The sequence below is a fragment of the Lolium perenne genome, chromosome 2 (assembly GCF_019359855.2).
Source record: "Lolium perenne isolate Kyuss_39 chromosome 2, Kyuss_2.0, whole genome shotgun sequence".
Lineage (NCBI taxonomy): Eukaryota > Viridiplantae > Streptophyta > Magnoliopsida > Poales > Poaceae > Lolium > Lolium perenne.
This window is the reverse complement of record NC_067245.2, coordinates 17,229,211-17,257,110: the sequence shown is the minus strand read 5'-3', so window position 1 is coordinate 17,257,110 and position 27,900 is coordinate 17,229,211. Positions and strand designations below refer to the sequence as shown.

General features: G+C 45.6%; 2 protein-coding genes across 2 annotated transcripts in view; one reads left to right on the top strand and one right to left on the bottom strand.

Annotated features, from left to right (window-relative positions):
- The first annotated feature begins 7,754 nt into the window (after window positions 1-7,754).
- LOC127331336 (polyubiquitin-like) overlaps window positions 7,755-27,900 on the top strand; it is a 28,926-nt gene continuing 8,780 nt past the window's right edge. The window contains exon 1 of the mRNA XM_051357453.2: window positions 7,755-8,405. Coding sequence (XP_051213413.2) covers window positions 7,925-8,405 — 481 coding nt within the window. The 5' untranslated portion in view covers window positions 7,755-7,924. The remainder of the gene's footprint in view (window positions 8,406-27,900) is intronic.
- On the bottom strand, window positions 8,779-12,905 carry LOC127331335 (putative F-box/FBD/LRR-repeat protein At5g44950). Its single transcript, XM_071825910.1, has 3 exons — window positions 11,779-12,905; window positions 11,543-11,686; window positions 8,779-9,406 (listed from the first exon to the last, which is right to left on the bottom strand). Exons 1-3 carry the CDS (start codon window positions 12,793-12,795, stop codon window positions 9,008-9,010), a joined length of 1,560 nt encoding a protein of 519 aa, XP_071682011.1. The 5' UTR covers window positions 12,796-12,905; the 3' UTR covers window positions 8,779-9,007.

Here is a 27,900-nt window from a genome sequence, read left to right as displayed (position 1 = left end):
GGAAGTGAGCGCGCTCTCTCGCGGGTCAACGCCTGGTCGAGTGGGAGCGAGCCAGGGCGGGGTGGGCCGGCCGGCCGGGCGGCGGCCCAGCGCGACAGGAGAGGGAGATGGGCCGGGAGGATGGGTGGCAGCCCAGGAGCGGGCGGTGCGGTGGTGGGCTGGCAAGCTGTTTGGTGTTGGGCTGATGGGAGAGATACGGAGCCGGGACGGAGGAGGAAGAAAATGGGTCGTTCGGTACTATCAGACCCGATACCGGCCTGGTACTGGCACAGCCTCCTAGACTTGCAGATGTCCTGCCGGTACTGGGCCGGAACCCAGGCCGGTAAGGCCGGTAGTACCGGCCCCTTTCCTTTTTTTTCTTTAAACCGCAATACGGAGAAAGCAATAACTCAAGATAGGAAACTCCGATTGCGGTGAAACCAATTTTTATAGAAAGAGGATGACAAGAGCTACCTCTACACATGGCGAAAACATGCAAATGAGTGGAGGATGATTTTCGTATGGTCATAGAGGTGTAACCTCTCAATATGGTAAATCGGGGAAATCATCACCTTTGAACATGAAACATGCGATGCATCCGGAATCCGCTTCCGATGAGCTAGAGCTTTTCATGTGAATGAACACAAGCTCTAAAACATCTCATGGATAAGAACCAAGAACAACCAAGAAACACTATGCAATGCATGCAATGTTTAAGCTCTCTCCGATGATGTGACCCACTATCCTATCGAGCAAAAACGTTGTCCTTGCGCGTTCCACTCGAGTCGGCAAGCTCCGTCTTCACCCTCTTAATCATTGTACATGCCACTGTCTTTATCTCTCTTTGAAACCGTCTTCATCCGTCTTCTTCATTGTACTCGATCTTCTCCATCTTGCAACCTTGAGACCAACATATGGCTATGGACACGACCTAAGATAGATTCTCAATAGAACCATTAGTCCATACGGATTGTAATCAATTAACAAAACCATACATGGAAGCTCCATGTTCTTTCAACGAGGAGGTAGCAGAACGGGACGACACATCCCACTGTCTCATTAATAGCCTTTTCCATCACAAAATATCTTATGTACATATTGCTACTTGCATTCTGCATCATCATTAGTGTCACATATATGTTTAGTTTTCATTGATATATATCATCATAAATTACTTTTTATGCATTTTTAGATGATTTTCGGGACTCTCCTACAAAGTCCCTTTCTTTGGTATTTAATTTCTGGAAGGCAGAAAACCTTCTTTTTCGTATTTTGCCATTTCAGGGACCTTCTGGTCACCTAAAAATCGTGAAAAAATGCTTGATAATTTTTTTTCCATCCGGAGAAGGACCGTGAGCGAAAGAGTTACGCGAGTGAAGCCACGGGGTCCAAACGAGACCAGGTGGCGCGTCCACCCATGCTAGGCACGCCACCCAGGCTCGTTCGGCCCTCGAGCATCGCTTCTGGTCCCCTTTTATACCAGAACCTCCGTTTCGCCCAAAAACCTAAGCCATATTTTTCCCGAAATTTATTGAGGCGGCGGCGGAGGTGAAAATCCTTCCTTCTTCGGGAGAGGGTAGATCCTGCCGCAGCGGTGCCTCCGGCGATGGGAAATCGACACCATCATCATCACCACTCCTCCTTGGCTTGGGGGAGGCATCTTCATCAACATCTACAGCAGCACCATCATCACCACCATCACCATCTCCGAGATCAACTTCATCCCCCTCATAGTTTGTGAAATATCGAACCCACGATATTATTTTTAGTGCTATTACATTTGTGTAATTGGTACTTTGTCACTATTTGGTGGAGATATTATATTTTCAGATTGTGTTGTAACCATTATGCAACTGGTTTCTATTATGTTTAACACTTGTGAGTAGTTGCCTATGTTTCTTAGGGCATAGGATGATCTAGCTATGATTCTATATGATGTGCAATACATATTTAGTCAAGTTTTCTGTCTTTTATGTTGTTTTATGATGGTTTTATGCGAACATCGACTACATATTACTTCACCTATATGGGATCATAGGGCTGCATTTTAATGTAATGAGGAGTGTTGGAAGGAACGGAATGACAGAAACCGTTTTCCAATATTTTGAGTTGCATTAGAGGGGTTATGTCGGGGACCAATGATCTTATTGATGTGGTGCGACATTTATGTCTTAATAATTCCTATACTTGATCATGAAAATGGCTCTAGGATCCATCATAAGGGGTGCATTTGCTCATAAATATAGCTGCATCTAATTTAGGCTTCGCCCCTAAGAAAATGAAACTTGACAAAATATTTACAATGTTGTGTAGAACTCAAATGCTAGTAAATCCATGCTGCCCTCGGGAACACTTGTCTCATAGAAGCACACACACTTGAGCTTGCCCTCTTGATGCATAGAGGATTGGGCTTTCTCTCACTGAGAACATTTACTTATTGCTATTTACTTTCCGCATTTTATTTTTGTTGCAAACTATACATCTAAAATACTAAAACTACTACTTTATATTATTGTTTCTTATCAATTCCGCTTCCTTCATCTCCTCATGGGTTTGAAAACCCTTTTTATTAAAAAGTACTACAATTGATCTCATGCCTTGGGAGCCATCACTTGTCTCAGCGGTCCGACCACAGAAACTTTATACTTGGGAGACCTTTTTGGAGTACTGCAGGAGCAAACGTAGATTGCACTAGCTGGAAGATAGTCTTCAATATATATGATGACCAAATTACTCGATACTTCCCGAAGAAGCCAGAAGAAGGAAAATAGTTACCACATGCTAAGCACACAAGAGGTAAATGTATTTGATAGTGGACAACTTAAGGTAAGTTCCACTAAACGCAAATATGCTTGAAGCAATTCATGAGTCTCTAATAAAATGCTTAATAGGAGTCGACCCATCCTTTCTTTCAATAGAATTTAACTTATAGTCTTTTGTCTATTTATTTTTAGCCATTAGGTTGTCGCTAATAAAGTCTGCCTAGTTTTGAGATTCAGCAGAAATTTTCGATGAAAGAAACTGAAGTCAGAGATTAGAAGGAAAAGGGAAGCTGGGACAGCTTTAGCGGACATCACTACGGTGGCTGTACGACCGTACCGCACACTCGTACCAAAAGGGTGAGCTCCGTTGCGATTTTGACCAAACAGTTAGTAAGTTTAGCAAACAGTGGTACGGTGGGATCCGCCCGTACCACCTGCCCGTACCAACTTGAACGATATGATGTTAAATTTCAACGAAACAGTCAGTAACTTTAGCGGACAACGGTACGGCGGGATCCGCCTGTACCACCTGCCAGTACCGACCTCAGCGACGAGATGAAAATTTCGACGACGGATGTAAGTTTGGCGGTCATCGGTACGGGGGCATACGATCGTACCGTTCGTCCGTACCAGATCCAGGTACGCAATCCTATTCCTAACCAATGTATCCAACGGTAGCGACCATCGGTACGAGCGGGTTTGCCCCGTACCACCCGCCTGTACCGCTTGTGCAGCTTCGTCAGGATGACGGCGCTTCGTCAAGACGATGGTGGCTGGCTTGGAAACCCCCAACCAGCCATTCTCCTCTCTCTTTCTCTCAAAAACTCAAATCCTAATCCCCTAGAATCATCGATTCTTCGCCGATTTCGTTGTTTGAGTGGGAGAATCTTCACATCGGTACATTTCTCGCCCGGTCCATGTATTATTTGCAGCAATGAACGGTTCATCCACTGCTCCCGTCCAAGCGTCGCCATTGTGCCTCTCTTCCCGTGGATGAGGAGCACCATTGCACACCCCTTCTCTCTGAATCCTGACACGGCTGGGCATCGCCGGAATCTACGCGGGAACAGTGGCCAGCGTCCGCCACCTTCCATGGAGCGCCGGGAGCGCACAGGAGGCCGTGGTTCGGGCCCATCGAGCAAGGGGCGGCGACAACTCTTGGCGGTGAGGAGGAGACAAGGCGGCGGCGAGGTCTCACCGGATGTATGTCGGAGAATCGGGGTAGGTCGAGGTCTCTTGGTGGGAACCGGGAAGGTTCGCTTTTTAAAGATTTCCTTTATTTCCTTTGCTTCAAATATTTTGACTTTTTAAATTGGGGCTAACAAGCAGGACCTAGCCTGGGTCTGACATGTTAGGTCGTGTCAATTCAGGACCAATGTACGATTAGTGTCTTTTTTTAAAACCTCAATAAAATATGGTGGTTTTTTGCTACCGGGACGTAAAATGGTATTAAAGTTTTAGTTTAGCCTAAAAAGTGGTGGTTTTATGCTGTTAACTCACTTATACCTTACCTTGGAGAGCACTTTTGTGATCTGTTACTTGGAGATTCAGATCAAAGGCTCTGCTGTTATTTCCAATTACGAGCTGCACTTGCACTGGGACCTTGGTGGCATTATTCAACATCGTGTTGGTATGCTTCATATTGGTGAATTCTGTCCAACGGGTTTCTTCCTGCCGCGATACAGCCACGGCCGGGCATTCCTGGTTGCGAGGAACAGTTTTGGCCAAGCTTTTGCCCAGTTTGGTACTGCTGTCATTTGCACGGCTCCACCGCCGCGGCCGCCTCTTCATCAAATCATTAACACAATTATACCCTTTCTTTGGTACTCCTCCGTCCGCGAATAAGTATACGTTTTCCATTTTTGGAAGTCAAACGTTTTGAATTTTGACCAATTTTTCACACGAAAATAGCAATATATGTGACATCAAATTGTTATATTATTGAACGACATGTCAAGATAAATCTAACGGTATTAACTTAGTGTTATGAATGATGCTACTTTTTTCGAAGAAGTTGGTCAAAGTAAAAAAGAATTAACTTAAGACATGTCTTAAGGTACACTTATTTATGGATGGAGGAAGTACAAATGAAGCATGGGCATTTGTGGAAGTTGTCATTACAGCTGAGTAATGTGGTGAGAGATGCTCCTGATACTTGTTACTAAATAATGCCGACATTTTGGCATCACTTGTCTAGACCACTAAGTCTGCGCCTAGTGGTAATCATTTAGCTAAGAAGGGATTGTCCTAATTGCAAAAGGCTCCTACTGGTAGGTACCACACGTCTCATTCAACATGTTTTGCTTGGGGAATTTCTTGATCGCTATGCTTTGAGTGGCAATAAGTCTGGCCAACTATACGATCTCTCGATTTGGAGTACTCTGACAGTGGCTACAATTCTGACCAACAACTCCTTCTAACAACAGTGCTACCAGAAGATTATCTTGAGACGAGAAGCCCATATTTTCCACCATTCTCTGCAAGAAAAATGCAGGCTGGTATGAACTGTTGTCAAGGGGAAAGTTCTCATGGGATCCTGGCGGTTTGACCTGGCATCGGCTTGGGTGAAGCCGAACCTTAAAGAGGGGGAATTGCTAGCGACCCATTACGTACTAGGCCTGGGCCGGAGGATGGGGTGAGCAATCTTCCCCAAGATCCCCAACTTCTTTTTTTTTTGCGAGGAACCAAGATCCCCAACTTCAATAGATCACGCCATGGAAATGACTTCGACCACGGTATCTGCTGGGCATCAGCCCGCTCAGAAGACAAGATTCGAACCAGCTACAAATAGATGGGGAACTGCGAAGACCAACTCGGCTTGGATTAGGACGGGAGCGCCTATCCACCGCATTTAGCGGAAGGGAAGGGTTTCTCCGCTTAAGTTCTTCCTACCGGGACGCTCCAAACGTGGCCCAATAAACCTACTGTTTTTTTTTTTCTTTCTTTTCGTCCATTCAGTTTAGATTTTAAAATCCGAACATAATTCAAAACGGAACAAAATTCAAAATGGAAAAATTCATAACGGGGCAATTTTAAAATAAATAATTTTAAAATCAAACACATTTCAGATTTGAACAAATTTCAAATTTGAACAATTTTCGAATTTGAACAATTTTAAAATTTGAACATTTTTTTAAATCAGAACAAAAAACAAATCTTAACAAATTTTGAAATCAGCAAAACTAGCAAAAACCGAAAAGAAAAAAAGCAGAACCAAAAAACATGGGAAAGCTAAAAAAACCGACAAAAGGAAAAAACAAACAAACAAGGTAGGCGCTAATGGGTCGGCCCACCCGTCCATCACTTCATGCGGGAGCGAATCGCTCCCGCTCTGAGCGGGGAATAGGGATTGCCGATTAGGACGGCTTCAGCCTTCTCTCTTCGTTTCTCTCGTTTTCTTGTTCCTCCGTTCCTCACCTGCGTAATGGCTAGAACACGGTGATCCATTGTTGTAATCCCAGTTATTGAGTGAAGTAGTAGCAAGCTTTTAACATAAGTGAGCACGTAACGGCAGCGGAGGAGAGTTGCGTGCGTGCTAGGATCCCGAGCAGGGCGGCATGTTGACTAGAGGCCGTCATCGAGAGGTGTAGCACAAGGAGCGAGTCCAGGCCGATGACTCGGTTGGCAGTATTTTTGCATGAAAATATAGGACTTCATTTTTCCATTTTAATATTCCTTATTGTTCCTATGTTGGCATTTTTTTGGAATAAAAAGTGAATATGCTACATTGCATGAAAAGATAGAACTCCATTCTTCCATCGGAGTAGTATTTCTTCTTGTGCTTCTTTTTGTAATAAAAATGAATATGCTACTCTGTTCACATTACAATTGTTTTTTTATGCAAACTTTCTAAAAGAGGGGATGGCAACGTGGACCAGAATTCACAAGATATGATGTCTAAACATATTTTGTGATTCTGCACAACAGCACAAGCAAACCGTGGTCAATAGGTCTTCTATCAACGATATGTGTCTTGACCGGTCCCGGATTCTACCTTTTCCCGTATGCTGTCCGTGACTCCGTGTAGACCACCGAATCGTTGAGCCCAAACTCGTCACAAATACACAGCCGATTGAACCCTATATAATCTATCCCCAACCGGCCAACCCCAGCTCTTCCCGTTCAGATCTCCCTGGGGTTTCTGGCGAACACCTACTCATCCTAGCGGCAAGCATCATATCTTCTTCGTCGACTTCAAGGTATGGAGCTGCTGTCTTTTTGCCCATCTCTGCTACTCTACTAGCTTCGCGTGCATATTCATGCATGGTTTAGTACTTTCTCCGTCCCACCAAAAATATCTTAGATTTATTAAAAATTGGATGTATCCACACTAGATAGTGTCTAGATACATCCCACTTTTGACAAATCTAGGACATTTTTCGTGGGACGGAGGGAGTAGCCGCGTTCATATTCATATGACTATTAGATCCTAGGACTATTTAGAACTTCATATCAATGGAGAAATATTATAATAGTTCGGAGTTTTTCTTGCGGATAAAACTGTTCATCTAGAGAACGTACGAAGGAGTTTTAGATAAGAATTCTTGTTCTATGTCCTTGCCATGGTTTCGATTTGACAAACACAGTTACTTTATTCTGTGGGCTTTTCTTTTTTATATGCATGAAGGAATAATAACCAGGTAAACAAAGATAGTCTAGATCTTTATATCTATTGGTCAACCTTCGAAACCGTAGATCTACAGCCTACTGGAGTGAACCATGTATTTCTTTTTCTAGAGTGAACTTGGTGTGACGCTTTGGTCTGCTTCTACTTCCTCCTTCCAAATTAAGGTTGCAACTTTTTTTCAATATAAGCGAACCAGCATACTAAAACATGTATAGAAACATGGATATCTATGCCACATCTGATCCTAGGACTGTTAACTTGGAAGGGAGGATGTGCTATTTTTTGCGTCTTGGAATTGTTGACATCGTTGTTCTATAACTTAACAAAATTAAGCTAGACGAAACTAAAAGTTGGTGATGTTTTGTGTGCTCATTCAGACAGGATGCATCTGTTTGTGAAGAGCCCCACGGGCAGGACAATCTGCCTCAGGGTCCAGCCATCTGATACACTGTATACTGTCAAGGCAAAGATTCAGGAACAACACCGCCTTTTCTTCGACGGGGTGCAGCTAGATGACAACCTTACATTGGCTGATTATGGCATCCAGCATCAGTCCATGCTTGACCTCCAAGAAAACATGCAAATCTATATAATGGAGACACAGACAGGCAAGATGATCACCCTCGAGGTTGACAGCTTGGATACTATTGACAAGGTGAAGTCCAAGGTTCAAGATAAGGAGGGCTTTCTCAAGGGTCAGCAGTGCCTCATCTTTGCCAACAAGCAGCTGGAGGACGACCGCACCTTGGCAGAGCTCAACATATGGAAGGAGTCGACTCTTCTCCTTGTCCTCCACCCTGTCAGCCCAGGTAAGATGCCCATCTATGTGCAGTGTGAAGATGGAAAGATCATCTCTCTTGAGGTTGAGGGATCAGATACCATCGACAGCGTGAAGATGAAGATCTATCAGGTGGACGGTACTCGCCCGATACAACAACGCCTCCTCTATGCATGCAAGCTGCTGGACGGCCGCCGCACCCTAGAGGATTATAACATTCAGAGGGAATCTAGGCTTGATATGCTGCTGTGTCTATGTGGTTGTTGAGATGAATGACATGGTCATTTGATTTGTGCCCGAATTTTGTTGCAATCCCTTTTATTTCCAGTAGTGCTGTTTTATCAGTGAAAACTTTTGGTGCAGTTTCGTTTCTTAGCAGTAGCGGCGTGGTATTATTCCAGTACGGTATTCGTAAAAAAGTGCTTGATGGTTCATTGGGTCTTGCTTTTTACGCCTTTTATTCGTAAAAAACGTGAGAGCTTTGTTGACAGATCCAGCTGTACGTGAGAATGAAGATTGACTAAAGCAAGCACAAGGGAGATTACAGGGGAAAAGGGGGAGTGCATTTCAACCGTGAGTATATTTTACTCCCATCATAAGAAAACAGCTGCCAGTAACTAGCAAAGAATGTCTTTAAAAAGCATAGCTAGGAAATGTCTTTAAAAAGCATAGCAAGGAAATATACGATCATACAGCTTACAAGCAAGCAGGATATCAGTTAATTAGTAGCTTATGTCATCTCCGGTTCCCACCAGACGTCAAGCCACAAAGTAGACAAAGACACATTAGCAAGTAGCAACAGATACCACACTTCATGCTCCAGTTTGCATCCAAAAAAACTATCCACTTCCCCACGAAAACTTAGCTCACTCGTCCGACCTCCGCTATCGAGAAAGGGTCATGGAATGAAAAATCTGCCCCGTCCTTGAACTTCCATAGGTCACCTCCTGCAGGGCCGTTGCTCCCAAGGACAAGCTTGTTGCATGACTTACTCGCCATGATATTGTAACACTTTTTCACTTTGGAATACGCCTCGTCTGTCGAAAAAGGTGCGTACATTGGATTGGCCATCCCAACCACTACAAAACTCAGCACCCGTGCGCTCCGAAAGAAGTACTCCAGGAAGGCCATCTCGCCTGGCTCCCCTCTGAACTCACGGAGACTCATCGTGTTGATGCGCAAGATGACATTTATAATGGGGCCAGACTCATCCCAGAAGTTGGGGGCGAGGTTATCAGTGGGCTGATCACATCTTTTGCTCTACAAAAAATGATGATTAAATTAGCCAAATGATTTCCTTTCAGCAAGCATCTGAGGACGACGGGATGGCATGGTGAATAAAGAAATCCTTGAATTATGTCATGGAACACATGCTATACATTTTACTCGTGCATTCCTGAATGGCTGATCTGATGTTGGAAGAAATGACAAATCAGTACTACCATGCATCAACTAGCACAGAGCATCAAGTAGTCTATTAGAACGGAAACACAATTGTGCTGGCCCGTCAAGTACAACAAATTAGAAAGTGAGGCGGAAGTCTCAACCAAGCAAAGTTTTAAACACGTGAACGATTTTCCAGAAATATTCTTCAAGGAAAATTTCAGGTGTGGGCTATAACAACCACTTGACAATTACTTAATCGGAGACAGCTACCTAGTAGCATCAATTTGGTATGAGTGGTATGCTGTACAGACTTCCCAATAAACTGTACGCGGCAAATGTGATATAGTTTATTATGTGTAAGTTTAATTGGTTTCAGATAAAGCACGCCAGCCATTGGCATCATCCATAGCACAAACACTGGTATCTAGTAGCTAGTAACGTACACAATGGGAAACACTAGAAGAAATCTGGAAATAGCAGAAATCCATATAATAGCATAACAATATACTGCGGCACGCCAAAATTTCGATAGCAACACAAACAGATGAACCTGCAACCCCGATAATTATAGTTGCGTAGTCTAGTCTGTGTAGATAGAAATGGCTTGATGGCTGACAATAAATGGCAGCGCTTGGCTTTTTAGATATAATTGGTCAAGAATGTATATGATAATTGGTCAAGTATGCCTGTTCATATTACTGATGTTAACATCACCTTGTTTTGTTATATATATTCACAGCCAATTACTTAGCCTAGCCTTCGTAAGCAAATACATGACTCGCATTTCAAAGTAGAAGAAAGCAAAAACGACCATAAAGAGCCTCAATGATAAATTGGTAACTGAATAGACACATCGATGCAAATAAACAGGAAAATGCAAGCAATGAAATCTTCTGCAAGGTCAAAACAAAAATTTCATGTAAAGTGTAGAGGAAATTGGTAAGAATGTAAGCAAAGCATGGATAAGCTAAGAAAATTGGTAAATAGCTTTATGGAAAAAAGTTAGAAAAGGCAATACTATTATCAGAGTCCTTTGTGTGAGCAAATAGAGTATTTTTGCAGCTAAGCTTCAGAATATACACTTTATGCATAGCTAACTGCTCAACACTATGTACTGCAAATTATACTGGTCAATATCTAAATACTGGATCCGGTTTGTAGGGAAAGTGTCAAGTCTATATTTCCATGGATGAAAGTAGCAGAATGTACTAATTACCCAATAGCCTAGTGGTGCAGAGAAAAAAGCAAGAATAATATATACGATAAACAAGACTCATGATCATTATTCCATCAAAATGAGATGTAAAGTCTGCAAAGATCTGTCCACAATAGACTTATTAAGTTTTAACCACATTTGACCAGATATGTTCTTTAGTACGAATTTACAGAAGTGAGCTGTGTGCCTGTGAAAGCCTGTTTCTAGTTTTCTACATTAGTCGGGAATAAATCCCCAAGCTCCTGATATGGAAAAACTAGAGTAACAATACCAGAATGGCCTAAAAAACTGTCGACATGAACATGCTAGTTTACCTACCATATGTAACTTTCCGAAGTTTGGATGACATTTAACCTATAACTGGCCACATATGTCACACATCATAATGACTCACATTTCACAGTAGAAGAAAAGAAAAGGAAAATAAAGAGCTCCAATGATTGATCGATAACTGAATTGATACACTGATGCAAATAAGTCAGGAAACTGCAAGCAATAAAATCTGCTGCAAGGCCGGAGCAAAACTTGAAAATAAAATGCGCAGGAAATTGGTCAAATATGTGTCATAACTGGCCTAGTATGCCTAGCCATCCAGTCTGATGTTCTCATCAACTTGACTTAACGAGAGGAAAAATTACTTAAACTAGCTTGCCCAGCATTCACAAACCAAAGACCAAAAAAGAACCGTCACCATAGTTGACAAGAAAGATGTATGCAATCAATCACAACCAGAGAACTCAGAACTGTGTATAAGCAATAGCATGCAAGAAATGTGAATCAGTGACAACAATTACCATAATATGCAGTCTCTCAGCGTTGGGGAAGCATCTGAGGAAGGTAGGCACCTTCATGACATCACTGTGAACTCCAAAACGCACATCCAAACTAAGGACCTTGACGCTTGTGAGCATGGTACTTGCGCTCGTCTTTATCCCAGGCTGAAATTCGCCCAAATTCACAAATTGAGTCATCAGTTGGACATAATTGGTAACCAAACAAGTGGAAATAAGAGTTGAGACGGTAGATGTACCACGATGATGGTGTCTCGTATCTGCAGGACCTGATCTTCTGGCTGCCAGTATCCAAAGGCGTGCAGCTTGGGGGCATCGGCAATCCTGACTGTGGTGCACAAGCCACGAGCTTTTGGGGATGATCCATACATGACGAGCCGCTGGAGGAGTGGAGCCTTGACCACGTCGACGTGCTCCATGCTCGTAAGGCAAAATTGCACGCACCGTAGGCTCTGGCTGACGAGGCGGAGACGCAATCCCTCCATGCATCCCAGGATGTTGAGGATCTCCAGTACGGGGCTCCTGGCGACGAGGGATTCGATGTCGCCGTGCTTCATGAAGACGCAGCAGATGCCGAGCTCGCGGAGGTGGGGAAAGGAGGCGCCACGCAGGACGGCCGTGTCAGGCAACCTCCATTGGCCGAGGTAGAGGCGGGTGAGAGTGGCGATGCTGAATACCGCGGCGGGGAGGGGCAGGTCGCGCGGCCACGGGCGGTTGACGAGGGCGAGGTCCTCGACGCCCTTGGCGGCGAGGAGCTGGAGCCAGCGCGCGAGCTGGGGGCGGTAGAGGCTCATGTTGGTGCAGACGAGGCGGGCGCACTGGACGGGCCCCGGGTGCGCCTCGAGGATGCGGGAGACGGCGGCGGTGATGGCGGGTGAGTTAGCCGGCGTGAAGGGCCAGCGGTGGCCGTCGGGGAGGAGGTGGGCGTCGTTGAGGATGAGCGGCGTGGAGTGCCAGATCGGGCGCCAGCGGGAGGAGAGGACGGCGGTGCGCGCGGCGTCCTTGACGGGGAGGCGGGAGACGATGTCACAGAGGAGCTCGGAGGGTAGGGCGCTGATGCGGTCGACGCCGGCGGAGGCAGCGATGGCGGGGGGGAGCCGGCAGCCGTAGACGGGGAAGGCGGGGAGGTTGGCGTAGATGTTGAGTAACATTCTCTCCACTAATTGGTCCAGCACGTACGGATCAGCGCCCTGGCGCCGTGCCTCGGCTGCCGTCGCTGGGTCGACGTTGGTGAAGGGTGTCTGCCGCCGGGCCATGGTCGCCGGCAGCGGCAGCGGCAGCGGCGGGTGAGCCTGAGACGGGCGAGGGTTTCTGCGAGTGTGAGTGAGTGTCCAGTTAGAATTCGAGTGTGGTGTCGGCTGTGTTGTGGACGTGGACCTAGGGTTTCGCAGTTCGTTGGGCCAGATTCCGATATACGCACTATCTTGCTCGCGGGCCAATTGTTCCACTTACTTTATTCTTTTTTCTCTTTATTACTTTTTTAATCCTTTTTCACTTTATTACTGGTGCCACACACTTCACATTTCGTACTATTTACATAATAATATTCATTGACTCAGATACAAGTATATTTAATCAACAACCACGTCTAGCGTCGTGTCGTGGTCTTGGGCCACTCCGCGACAACGTATCCGGCTTACCCGCGGATGGTCTCGCGCTTAGGGCATCTCCAGCGGCACGACGCAAACGGACGCTGAGCGACCGTTTGTGTCCGTCGTGACCGAAAATGCGTCGTGCACCACCTCTAGCGGCGCGACGCAAAGTGACCGGGCCGTCGGCGGAGACGCAAACCTGGCCCAAATATGCGCCAGGTTTGCGTCGCTCGGTCCTCGCATGGGCCCGCATGGCAGCGGCACAGCTGCTTCGTCTTCCGCGGCATTACTTCCGGGCGGCACGCTGCAGCCTTTGCAGGGCCGCGTTAATGGCGTGCCTGGCGTGCCACGCGTAGTAATGGCGACGTCTCGCGTGTCGCGGCCGTCGCCCTGTCTCCGACCTATATAAACAGGGGCGCGAGCATCTCATCTCCTCCCCACTAACCCTAGCCGCCGGTGCCGTAGCGGCGCTTCCGCTCAGCCCTAGCAGATCCGCCATGAGCAGCGCCGGACGCGGCCAGGCTGCCGCGCCTCCACCTCCAGCTTCACCTCCCCTGGCCTCGAGCTCCGACGACGAGTTCGACTCCGAAGACAGCACCGAGCTCCTCCACCCGGTCAGGGACGCCGCGGCCCTGGCACTCGCGGCGCAGGAAGCAGAGGAGGAGCTGGCGGGCCACGCGGCGTTGGACGCCGAGCTGGCACAGCGCAGGCTGGCGGCCGCTGCTGCAGCCGAGGACTCCGACTCGGAGATATCTTGGTCCTTCGACGACCCTGATGCGCCGACGCCGGAGGAGAAGGCGGCGGAGCAGCGGGCCCTCGTCGAGTCATTCGAGATGCTCAAGGACGAGGCCGCCAACGCGAGGCTGGAGCAGTGCCTGCAAGAGGACGCGGCGGCGCACCGAGCCATAGCGGCCGCGCGGGAGGCGGCGGAGAAGCAGGCGACGGAGCGACGCAACGACGATGCCGGCCCATCAGGAAGCAAGTAGTCTTGGCCTATAGATCTACTTTGTATAGTTTTTATGCATTTTTATATACTACTTTCAATGTTTTTACTATGTTGCAATTCAAAAAATGGGTCGCCCCGGTGGAAGTACACCCAGACGCAAACGGACGAACGGACAAAATATGTCCGCGGGGCGACGCAAACGGACGCTCGCGACCATTTTTGAGCGTCTGAAATACGTCGCGCCGCTGGAGATGCCCTAAGGATGAAAGCCTCGTGCGAGCAATCTACTTGGGGTATGTTTCCCTTGTAATGAAAAGCCTTGTGCGCTGGGCTGGGTCCAATAGCACAAACACTGTATCTAGAAGGAGATCTTTCGATCACTCATTTTGGTTACCATTCATCCGGGTTGATTTGTTAGTGGAGAGTCTTGGTTATCAGTCTCGTGGTCCTTCTCATTCTCGTTCATCCAGGACAGACCTCGTGGATGGACACCTATCTCGTAAAAAGTTGCCACAAAATTGTACTCCCCCCCTCTGTCTATAAAGGATGTCGGTGATTTATTTAAATTATGATGTATCTATGCACTAAATAGTATCTAGATACATCTGAATTTAGATAAACTTAAGATAGCCTTTTCTAGATGGATGTACTATTAAAACTTACTCTGTTAAGCACATTCTCCCAAACAATGAAACAACATCTCTTATCGTTGACTTATCATTACTCCCTCCATTCATAACTAATGTGCGCCCTAAGTTTAGTCAAAGTTATAAAGTTTGACTAAATATTTTTTTAAGGGAGTGGCTAGGGAGCAGTTGACTGAGAATTTAATTCTCAGTCGACGCCCTAGAAACATGCAGCGAGCAGCGCATGAAGAGCAGCATATGCCCCATGTTTTGCTACTCCCTCCGATTCATATTAATTGACTTCAATATGGATGTATCTAGAACTAAAATGTGTCTAGATACATCCATATTAGAGTCAATTAATATGAACCGGAGGGAGTAGCTAGTTTCCTACTTGTTGAACAACATATCGTACGGAGCTAATTAAGAGTAGTTTCAATCCCACTTAGTCTAGTACCGGTACTTTACCGAAATTAAAATTTAGACATTGAAAGTGCGAGTGATTTAAAATTGAAGAACAAGTAAAAAAACTAAAGACAAAAATATGGAAACAAAAAATATGCTAATTACATATTTTTTGAGAAAAGTGCAACTCATACAAAAAAAATTGGATTTTAGTTTTGCACATTGTTGGAGAAAAGTGCAACTAATATAAAAACCTCTAGTTGCACATTTCCGTAGAAAAGTGTAACTCGTATCACTACACGGTTCCTAGTTGCACATTTCTAGAAAAAATGCAACTCATATAGAAAATCGGTCGCTGGTTTTAGACATTGTTGGAGAAAAGTGCAACTAATCTAAAAACTTCTAGTTGCACATTCTCGTAGAAAAGTGTAACTCGTATCAATATACATGGTTTCTAGTTGCACATTTCTCGAATAAAAATGCAACTCATATTGAAATCGGATGGAGTTGCACATTTTTTTAAGAAAATTGCAACATAGTTGCACATTTCTTGAGAAAAGTGTAACTCATAAAAAAATTGGTCGCTAGTTTTACACATTGTTGGAGAAAAGTACAACTAATATAAAAACTTCTAGTTGCACATTTCAGTAGAAAAGTGTAACTCATATCAATACACGGTTCCTAGTTGCACATTTTTTGAACAAAAATGAAACTAATATTGAAATCGGATGGAGTTACACATTTCTTGAAAAAAGTGTAACTTACAAAGAATATAGATTGATAGTTGCACATTTCTTGAGAAAAGTGCAACTCATACCAAAAATCCAAATTGGTCGCTAGTTTTACACATTGTTGGAGAAAAGTGCAACTCGTGTAAAAAAACTTCTAGTTGCACATTTATTTAGAAAAGTGCAACTCATATAAATAATTAGTTGCTAGTTGCATATTTTTTGAGAAGAAAATGCAACTCATATTGAAATCGGATGGAGTTACACATTTCTTTTAAAAGGTGCAACTCACATCGAATATAGGTTACCAGTTGTACATTTCTTAAAAAAAGTGCAATCTACTTAAATGAAAAAAACTAGAAAATACTACCAACATAAAAAAATACATATAAGGCATGGTTGCACATTTCTTTAAAGGTCAACCACAAAAATGAAACTAAATGTATACAGATAATAAAAATAATTAGAAAGAAGGCAAAATAAAAAAAAAAACGTGTCAGCACAAATGCAGGCTAATTTGTTCTTGCACATAGACGGAAAAAAACCGGTGAAAGAACCAATAGGAATATTTCGTAGTGGAAATACAATGTGAAGTATCGATTGTCCTGTTGGTTGAGAACACGCGCTGCGGCTCTTGTCTTCGGGTCGTGGGTTCGACTAGGCCCGCCCGCGTAAATTTTTATCTGACCATTTAGGCAGTTTTTACGAATCTTAAAGAACGATCCATCGATTCTCAGTATCGACTGAGACATAAGAGAATCTCAGTCACCTGACACTTAGCAAATCCATTTTTTTAAATCAACTTCTTATATGTAAAGTTTATAGTATCAGAATCATCATAAAGTATATGTTTATATTATATGCATTTAGTATTATGTATGTTGATACGTTTTTCTATATTATCAGTTAATTTGATATATTTTTTTATCTTTAACTTAACCCAAAATCTTGGAGTAAATAAGAAAAGATAGTATAAAATTAAGCAGAGACGGTTTTTAATCGAGACCGAGTCAAACAAGTGTCTGAGAGCATCTCCAGTCGCGTTCCCCAAACCGTCCCTCAAAGGGATTTGGGGTGCCCCGGACAAAAAAATGTTTCCAGCCACGTCCCCAAAACCGCTTTTTGTCCGGCGCGGCTCGATACGGTGTCCGGCGCATCGAGCCCGTCCCCGCCTCACAGGAGACGCTCCGGAGATGCCGGACACACCGAAAAGCAAGGCGGGGAGTGGCGGGGCCGACGCGTCAGCGGCACGTTGAATTTTAACCTAACCGTCGCCTACCTTGCGACGGAAGTTATTGGCGCGCAGTAATGGTGCAGTTCCCACAGAGGCGCAGCAAAGCGTCTCGTCGCGCCTAGCTCTGCGTGCGGGTGTTAATGAGCACCACCGCTCCTCCAACTCCCTCCGTCCTATAAAAAGGGCCGTCTCTCATCGTCCCTCTAACACACAAACCCTAGCACTTCTCTCTCCAACCCTAGCCGCCACCATCTCAAGAGTCGACGCCATGGCTGGTTGAGGCGGAGGCCGAGTTCGCGGTTGTGGTCGTGGTCATGGCCGCGGCAGAGCTGCACGCTCACCGTCGCATGCGACGCTGTCGTCGTCATTATCGTTGGACATGCAGGACGAGGAGGGGCCCGTGCTGTTCGAGTTCGTCGTCGTCCTCAAGGGCGACCCACACGACATCCAGTGGCTGCCGAACACCTTCGCCGACTTCGTCGCCGGCGACGAGCGCCCGGGCTCGCTGCATCTACGGGAGGATGACTACGGCTGCTGCCGGGTGATCGTGGACGTGATCTAAGACGCGCGCGGCAAGATGTACCTCCACATCGGCTGGGAGAAGTTCGCGCGCTACCACCGCCTCGAAGCTGGTTTCGTGCTCATGTTCTCCTACTTTGGGGACATGGACATGAGCGTCAAGGTGTTCGACGAGACACGTTGCCGCCGGAACTACCACGGCGACAGCGCCGAGGAGGATGATACGTCCCAAACGTATCTATAATTTTTGATGCTCCATGCTTGTTTTGTTACAATTCTTATATGTTTTATGTGCACTTTTCCACAATTTTAGCATTTTCTTGGACTAACCTATTAACGCAGTGCCAGTTCCTGTTTTCTGCTGTTTTTGTGTTTCAGAAAAGTTGTACATGAAAGTTTCTCGAAATTGGAAGAAACAAAAGCCCAGAGTCTTATTTTTTCCGGGACGAAGACGGAGCCAAAAGGACACGCGCAGGGGAGCTGTCACATGGCAGTACATAGGGTAGGCGCGGCCCCACCCTTGTCCGCGCCTGGCCCATGTACTGGTGCCTCATCACCTCGTTTGCTCCGCCCTTACGCCTATTTATTCCTCGTATCGGGAAAACCCCAGGGACGAGAGCCTCCATCCACGAAAAGTTTCGACGCCGCCGTCAACCGAAACCCTAGTTCGGGAGTGTTCTGCAGTCCATCCGGCACCCCGCTGGAGAGGGAAATCACCGCCGGAGGCCTCTACATCGCCATGTCTTCATACGAGGTGATGCGTGAGTAGTCCTCCACGGGACCATGGGTCCATAGCAGTAGCTAGATGGCTGTCCTCTCCTTGTTGTGCTTCATGTATAGATCTTGTGAGCTGCCTAACATGATCAAGATAATCTATTTGTAATTGGTACATGTTGGTTTGACGTGGATCCGATTTATAGAGAGATTGCTTTGGTTGAGATTATGTATTGTGTTATTATGATCTTGCATGCTCTCCGTTTGTAGTAGATGCTCTGGCCAAGTAGATGGTAGCGACTCCAAGAGGGAGTATTTATACTCGATAGTGGGTTCATGCCTCTATTTAACTATGGGAAGTGATCTTGTTCTCTACAGTTGTAGTTGCTACTAGGGAGAAAACAACGGTGTTCTATTCAAGGGTAGTTTCATCGTTTACTTTACACACATTTCTTAAAGCGATAGTCTGTTGCTTGCAACATAATACTGGAGGGTGTCGCGGATGCAATCCTGAAGGTGGATTATTAGTCATAGATGCAGTTGGATTACGGTCTATGTATATTGTTGTAATGCTTGCATACTTTTATAGCATGTATTCTGCACCAACCATTAGCGTAGAATCTCTGTTTATCAATTGCCCATATGTAATTTGTTTACCCAGCATATTTATTTATTGGGGAGGCGCCTCTAGTGAACTGTGGACCCCGGTCCTTCTTCTTTTAATTGTAATCTTCTACAACATTTTTCTGTTCTGTTCTCTGCAAACAATTCTTCTTCCACACAGTTCGTTGAATCCTTTGTTTTCAGCAAAACCAGTGAGCTTGACAACCTCGCTGAAAGTTTGGGACAAAGGTCTTGGTTGTTTGTATGCAGGTCTCTATGTTGCTGCTGACGCCGGCAGTGCGCCCTGCCATGAGTTGGTTAACGCCTCGGGAGAGAACGTTTTTCTCCTACTGATCGATAAACCTTGGTTTTTTACTGAGGGAAAACTTCCTGTTGTGCTCATCATACCTTTCTCTTGGGGTTCCACTCAACGTTGCGCATAAATTCTCCTTCATCAACTCCGCGCTCAGCAGAGGACGACGACTGATGAGTGTTGTTTCTTCGCAGCGAAAAAATGCACGAAGGTTTCTAGTTGTTCTTCCTCGGAAGAACCAACAGGGGCACCGTCAACAGCTAGATTTTCCAGTTTGGGTGACTGGGTGTGCCCTCGAGTGTTCTTTCTTGGCAGCAAACACACGAAACCTTCGATGTCCGGCCTAGTTAGGTTTAGTTATTTTACAATATTTTATATTTGTATCAACCATGGTTCAAACTATGTATTAGTTTGTGAAAAACCATATTCCAAACTATGTCTTCGTGTAAACCACGTTGCCAATTATGTATTAGTTGTTGGAATGTTTCTTCTCTTTATTAAAATAAAAATGCAAAAAAACAAAAAAAGAGTATTTAAATGTTTTGAGGCGGCGTTTGGGGACGCGGCTGAGGAGCGATGGCCCTAAATACGACACGAACGAAACACGTCCCCAAATGCTGAATCCGATACCGTTTGGGGGACGGTTTGGCGCGAGTAAGAGCATCTCCATCCGTGTCCCCCAAAGCGTCCCCCAAAGCAATTTGGGGCGCGCCGGACCAAAAAACCGTTCCAGCCGCGTCCCCAAAGCCCATTTTTGTCCGGCGCGCCCGATACGGTGTCCGGCGCCCTGAGCCCGTCCCCATCCCACAGGGGACGCTCCGGGCACGCCGGACACAACGAAAAGCGAGGCGGGGAGTGGAGGGGCCAACCCGTCAGCGGCACAGTTAATTTTAACCTAACCGTCGCCTACCTCGCGACGGAAGTTATTCGCGCGCAGTGTCACACGTCGGTATCTTTGCCTTAATGGCGACGGAGGGGCAGGCGAGACGTCTCGTCGGTGCTGCGCAACCTCCACGCGTAGCCGGCGTTCGCACGCCACTGCCCGTTCCCGCGCGATCTTCCCGCCTCTTCTCGCCTGTTCCCGCGCTTTCTTCCCGACGCCGGCGTCTATAAAAGGTCTCCCGGCTCAATGGTAGCCACCACACCCGCCGACAACAAACACAACCCTCGTCTCTCCACCGCCGTCTCCTCCACTACCAGTGGCAATGGCGAACCACCCCGGCGCTGGCCACTTCCCTCCACCGCCGTCTCCTCCACTTCCAGTCCCGGAATGGCAGGTCGACACCGACCCCGCGGCCCGGGAAGAGCGGCGGCGGCGAGGGATGCAGAACTGGCGTGCACACCGTCAGCAACAGCGGGAGGCACTCGAGCAGCAGGCCCACCAGCAGCGTGAGGCGGCGCATGCGGCGGATCTAGCGGCGTTCTGCGCCCATGGCCCCGCTGCTGACGAGGCCGCGGCGGCAGCAACGTGGCACGAGCAGCATTGCGACACCGTTGCGGCGTTCGACGCCTCGACGGGAGATGAGGCGCGAGGGCGCCGGACGGAGGAGATGGAGCAGCGGTGGGCTGATGAGCGCCGGCGCCAGCGCGATGAGCGGGAGGCGCTGTACCGTGAACGACGGGAGGCGATCGAGCGCTGGCGGTGGGACTTGATCGAGCGCTAGCGGCAGCTGGCGGCGAAGGAGCGTCAGCAGCGGGAGTGAAGGAGATATGCCCTAGAGGCAATAATAAAGTGGTTATTATTTATATCTTTATGTTTATGATAAATGTTTATATATCATGCTAGAATTGTATTAACCGAAACATTAGTACATGTGTGATATGTAGACAAACAAGAAGTCCCTAGTATGCCTCTTAAACTAGCTTGTTGATTAATGGATGATTAGTTTCATAATCATGAACATTGGATGTTATTAATAACAAGGTTATGTCATTGTGTGAATGATGTAATGGACACACCCAATTAAGCGTAGCATAAGATCTCGTCATTAAGTTATTTGCTATAAGCTTTCGATACATAGTTACCTAGTCCTTATGACCATGAGATCATGTAAATCACTTATACCGGAAAGGTACTTTGATTACACCAAACACCACTGCGTAAATGGGTGGCTATAAAGGTGGGATTAAGTATCCGGAAAGTATGAGTTGAGGCATATGGATCAACAGTGGGATTTGTCCATCCCGATGACGGATAGATATACTCTGGGCCCTCTCGGTGGAATGTCGTCTAATGTCTTGCAAGCATATGAATGAGTTCATAAGAGACCACATACCACGGTACGAGTAAAGAGTACTTGTCAGGAGACGAGGTTGAACAAGGTATAGAGTGATACCGAAGATCAAACCTCGGACAAGTAAAATATCGCGAGACAAAGGGAATTGGTAATATATGTGTATGGTTCATTCGATCACTAAAGTCATCGTTGAATATGTGGGAGCCATTATGGATCTCCAGATCCCGCTATTGGTTATTGGTCGGAGTGAGTACTCAACCATGTCCGCATAGTTCTCGAACCGTAGGGTGACACACTTAAAGTTGGATGTTGAAATGGTAGTTCTTGAATTATGGAATGAAGTTCGAATATTTGTTCGAAGTCCGGATGAGATCCCGGACATCACGAGGAGTTCCGGAATGGTCCGGAGAATAAGATTCATATATAGGATGTCATTTTATGTGAAATAAAATGTCGCGGAAGGTTCTATGGAAGGTTCTAGAAGGTTCTAGAAAAGTCCGGAAGAAACCACCAAGGAAGGTGGAGTCCACAAGGGACTCCACCTCCATGGCCGGCCAGCCCTAGTGGGGGTGGAGTCCCAAGTGGACTCCACCATAGGGGGCCGGCCACCCCCCACATGGGAGGTGGGAATCCCACCTTTGGGTGGGAGTCCTAGTTGGGCTAGGTTTCCCCCTCCTATGGAAGGTTTTGGTTTCGGGTCTTCTTCGAAGACTTGGACACCAACACGTGGGATCCACCTATATAATGAGGGGCCAAGGGAGGGGGCCGGGCCCCCCAAGACCATAGCTTGGCCGCCCCTTGAGTGGCCGGCCACCCTCCCAAACCCTAGCTTTGCTCCTCCACTTCATATTGTCCGGTTTGCTTAGCGAAGCTCCGCCGGACTTCTACACCGCCACCGACACCACGCCGTCGTGCCGTCGGATTCAAGAGGAGCTACTACTTCCGCTGCCCGCTGGAACGGGAGGTGGACGTCGTCTTCATCAACAACCGAACGTGTGACCGAGTACGGAGGTGCTGCCCGTTCGTGGCGCCGGAACCGATCGTGATCAAGATCTTCTACGCGCTTTTGCAAGCGGCAAGTGATCGTCTACCGCAGCAACAAGAGCCTCATCTTGTAGGCTTTGGAATCTCTTCAAGGGTGAGACTCGATACCCCCTCGTTGCTACCGTCTTCTAGATTGCATCTTGGCTTGGATTGCGTGTTCGCGGTAGGAAAATTTTTGTTTTCTATGCAACGTTATCCTACAAAGTGGTATCGAGCCGTGTCTATGCATAGATGGTTGCACGAGTAGAACACAATGGTTTGTGGGCGTTGATGCTCTTGTTATCTTTAGTTTGAGTACTTTGCATCTTTATGGCATAGTGGGATGAAGCGGCTCGGACTAACTTTACATGACCGCGTTCATGAGACTTGTTCCTCGTTCGACATGCAACTTGTATTGCATAAGAGGCTTTGCGGGTGTCTGTCTCTCCTACTATAGTAAAGATTCAATTTACTCTTCTATTGAAAACATTAGTATCAACGTTGTGGTTCATGTTCGTAGGTAGATTAGATCTCTCTCGAAAACCCTAAACCACGTAAAATATGCAAACCAAATTAGAGACGTCTAACTTGTTTTTGCAGGGTTTGGTGATGTGATATGGCCATGATATGATGATGAATATGTATGAGATGATCATTATTGTATTGTGGCAACCGGCAGGAGCCTTATGGTTGTCTTTAAATTTCATGTTGAGTAGTATTTCAAAGTAGTTGTAATAGTTGCTACATGGAGGACAAACATGAAGACGGTGCCATTGACCTTGGTGCTACGCCGACGATGATGGAGATCATGCCCGAAGATGATGGAGATCATATCCGTGCTTTGGAGATGAAGATCAAAGGCACAAGAACAAAAGGGCCATATCATATCACATATGAACTGCATGTGATGTTAATCCTTTTTATGCATCTTATTTTGCTTAGATCGCGACGGTAGCATTATAAGATGATCCCTCACTAAAATCTCAAGATAATAAAGTGTTCATCCTTAGTAGCACCGTTATTAAGTCTTATCGTTTCGAAGCATCTCGTGATGATCGGGTGTGATAGATTCGATAAGTACATACAACGGGTGCAAGACAGTTTTGCACATGCGGATACTAAGGTGGCCTTGACGAGCCTAGCATGTACGGACATGGTCTCGGAACACGTGATACCGAAAGGTAGAGCATGAATCATATGGTTGATATGATGAACACTATGAGTGTTCGCCATTGAAATCACACCTTTTCTCGTGATGATCGGGTTTAGGTGCGGTGGATTTGGTTCGTGTGATCACTAAGACAATGTGAGGGATATTGTTTTGAGTGGGAGTTCACCTAGGGTTTTAATTATGTTGAATTAAAATTTGAACTCAATTTGTCATAAACTTAGTCTAAACTATTGCAAATATATGTTGTAGAGATGGCGTCCTCAATCAATTTTAATCAGTTCCTAGAGAAAGAGAAACTTAAGAGCAACGGTAGCAACTTCACCGATCGGTTCCGTCATGTGAGGATCTTCCTCTCCGGCGGAAATCTGCAATTTGTGCTTGATGCACCGCTAGGTGACCCTCCCGCAGAAGATGAATCCGATGAAGTAAAAGCTGTTTACGCAACTCGGAAAACTCGGTACTCTCAAGTTCGGTGTGCCATCCCGTGCGATGCAGAATCCGATCTTCAAAAACGTTTTGAGCACCATGATCCTCATGAGTTGATGAATGAGCTGAAAGCTATATTCGAGACTCATGCGGCGATGGAATGCTATGAAGCATCGAAACATTTCTTCACTGTATGATGGAAGAAGGCAGCTCCGTTAGTGAGCACATGCTCGCCATGACCGGGCATGCGAAGAAACTCGGTGACTTGGGAATAGTGATTCCTAACAGATGGGGATTAATCGTGTCCTTCAATCACTGCCACCAAGTTACAAGAACTTTGTGATGAACTACAATATGCAGAACATGAACAAGGAGTTACCTGAACTCTTTGGCATGCTAAAAGCTGCTGAGATTGAGATCAAGAAAGAGCACCAAGTGTTGATGGTCAACAAGACCACCAGTTTCAAGAAACAGGCAAGTCTAAGGGAAAATTCAAGAAGGGTGGCAAGAAAGCTGCCACGCCTCCTATGAAACCTAAGAACGGCCCTAAGCCCGATGCTGAGTGCTATTATCGCAAGGAGAAGGGACACCGGAAGCGTAATTGCTCCAAATATCCGGCTGATCTAAAGAGCGGCCTTGTCAAGAAGAAGAAAGAAGGTATATCTGATATACATGTTATAGATGTTTATCTCACTAGTTCTCGTTCTAGTACCTGGGTATTTGCTACGGGTTCGGTCGCTCATATGTGTAACTCGCAACCGGAACTAAAGAATAAACGACAACCGCTGAAAGATGAAGTGACGATGCGCGTTGGAAACGGATCCAAGGTCAATGTGATCGCAATGGGACACTTCCTCTACATCTGCCTTCGGGATTAGTTTTAAGCCTAAATAATTGTTATTATGTACCTGCGTTGAGCATGAACATTATATCTGGATCTTGTTTAATGCAAGACGGTTATTCATTCAAGTCTGAGAATAATGGTTGTTCTATTTTTATGAATAATATCTTTTATGGTCGAGCACCACAAAAGAATGGCTTATTTCTCGTTAGATCTCGATAGTAGTGATACACATATACATAACATTGATGCTAAGCGAATTAAACTAAATGATAATTCTACTTATATGTGGCAATCGCTGCCTTGGTCATATTGGAGTGAAACGCATGAAGAAACTCCATACCGATGGATTACTTGAATCACTTGACTTTGAGTCACTTGATAGATGCGAAGCATGTCTAATGGGAAAAATGACAAAGACTCCATTCTCTCGGTATGATGGAGCGAGCTACGACTTATTGGAAATCATACATACCGATGTATGTGGACCAATGAGCGTAGCATCGCGCGGTGGTTATCGTTATGTTCTAACCTTCACAGATGATCTGAGTAGATATGGGTATATCTATTTCATGAAACATAAATCCGAAACTTTCGAGAAGTTTAAGGAATTTCAAAGTGAAGTAGAAAATCAACGTAACAAGAAGATCAAATTTCTACGATCTGATCGTGGAGGTGAATATCTGAGTTATGAGTTTGGCATGCATTTAAAGAAATGCGGAATACTTTCACAATTGACACCGCCGGGAACACCTCAACGAAACGGTGTGTCCGAACGTCGTAATCGAACTCTCTTAGATATGGTTAGAAGTAGTATGATGTCTCTTACTGATTTGCCGTTATCATTTTGGAGTTATGCATTAGAGACAGCCGCATTCACTTTAAATAGAGCACCATCAAAATCCGTAGAAACGACACCGTATGAATTATGGTTTAATAAGAAACCTAAGCTGTCGTTCTTGAAAGTTTGGGGTTGCGAAGCCTATGTAAAGAAGTTACAACCGGACAAGCTAGAACCCAAAGCGGAGAAATGCGTCTTCATAGGTTATCCTAAGGAAACTATAGGATACACTTTCTATCACAGATCCGAAGGCAAAATCTTTGTTGCTAAGAACGGAACCTTTCTTGAGAAAGAATTTCTCACTAAAGAAGTGACTGGAAGAAAAGTAGAACTCGATGAGATTGATGAATCTATACTCGTTGATCGTAGTAGCGCAAGATCTGAAGTTGTACTGTACCGCCTACACCGGCAATGAGGAAGCTAATGATAATGATCATGAAACTTCGATCGAGGAAACTCCGGAACGTCGCAGAGCGACAAGGGAACGTGCCACTCCCGATTGGTCTGATCCGTGTCTAAATGTCATGATTGTGGATAACAATGATGAGGACCCTGCGACGTATGAAGAAGCGATGATGAGCCCAGATTCCAACAAATGGCAAGAAGCCATGAAATCCGAAATGGGATCCATGTATGATAACAAAGTATGGACTTTGGTAGACTTACCCGATAGCCGAAAGGCTGTCGAAAATAAATGGATCTTCAAGAGAAAAACAGATGCTGATGGTAATATTACTGTCTATAAAGCTCGACTTGTCGCAAAGGGTTTCCGACAAATTCAAGGAGTTGACTACGATGAGACTTTCTCACCCGTAGCGAAGCTGAAATCTGTGAGGATTTTGTTAGCAATAGCTGCATTTTTCGATTATGAGATTTGGCAGATGGATGTCAAAACGGCGTTCCTTAATGGAGACATTGAGGAAGAGTTGTATATGGTACAACCCGAAGGTTTTGTCGATCCTAAAAATGCTGACAATGTATGCAAACTTCAGCGTTCAAGCTATGGACCGAAGCAAGCATCGAGAAGTTGGAACCGACGCTTTGATAAGGTGATCAAAGACTTCGGGTTTATACAAAGTGTCATGGAGAGGCCTGTATTTACAAGAAAGTGAGTGGGAGCTCTGTAGCATTCCCGATATTATATGTAGATGACATATTATTGATCGGGAATGATATAGAACTATTAAGCGTTGTTAAGGGTTATTTGAATAATAGTTTTTCAATGAAAGACCTTGGTGAAGCATCGTATATATTAGGCATCAAGATTTATAGAGATAGATCAAGACGTCTAATAGGGCTATCACAAGAGTACATATCTGGACAAGATTCTAAAGAAGTTTAGAATGGACGAAAGTAAGAAAGGGTTCTTACCTATGTTACCGAGGCAAGGTATTGAGTAAAACTCAAGGACCGGCTACGGCAGAAGAAAGAGAAAGGATGTGTAACATCCCCTATGCCTCGGCGATAGGATCTATCATGTATGCCATGCTATGTCCTCGACCGGATATAGCACATGTGGTTAGTTTGACTAGCAGAGATCAACGTGATCCAGGAATGCAACACTGGACAGCGGTCAAGAATATTCGGAAGTACTTGAAAAGAACTAAGGATCTGTTTCTTTGTTATGGAGGTGACCAAGAGCTCGTTGTAAACGGTTACACCGATGCAAGTTGGAACACCGATCCCGATGACTCTAAGTCACAATCTGGGTACGTGTTTATATTGAATGGTGCCGCGAAGGTGGGCAAGCTCGAAGCGTGCACGGTGGCAAAGTCTTCAACGTAATCGCAGTACATAGCGGCTTCAGAGGCTTCATCGAAGCGGTATGGATGAAGAGGTTCATTGTAGAGCTCGGTGTGGTTCCGAGTGCCTTGGACCCATGAAACCTTTACGGTGATACCATGGGTGCCATCGCCAATGCACAAGAGCCAAGGTCACACACGAGGCTGACGCATATCAAGCTGCGTTACCACTCGATTCGCGAGTACATCGAAGATGGAGAAGTAAAGATTTGCAAAGTACACACCGATCCGAATGTAGCAGATCCGTTGACTAAAGCTCTCCCTAGGGCAAAGCATGACCAACACCAGAATGCCATGGGTGTTAGGTATATTACAATGTAATCTAGATTATTGACTCTAG

Excerpts from the sequence above, each read along its gene's own strand:
- LOC127331335 (XM_071825910.1), bottom strand. The coding sequence starts at position 12,795 with ATGGCCCGGCGGCAGACACCCTTCACCAACGTCGACCCAGCGACGGCA. Across the intron at positions 11,687-11,778 it reads TACGAGACACCATCATCGTG|CCTGGGATAAAGACGAGCGC; the intron begins GTACATCTACCG and ends GGCGAATTTCAG. Across the intron at positions 9,407-11,542 it reads CTGAGAGACTGCATATTATG|AGCAAAAGATGTGATCAGCC; the intron begins GTAATTGTTGTC and ends CATTTTTTGTAG.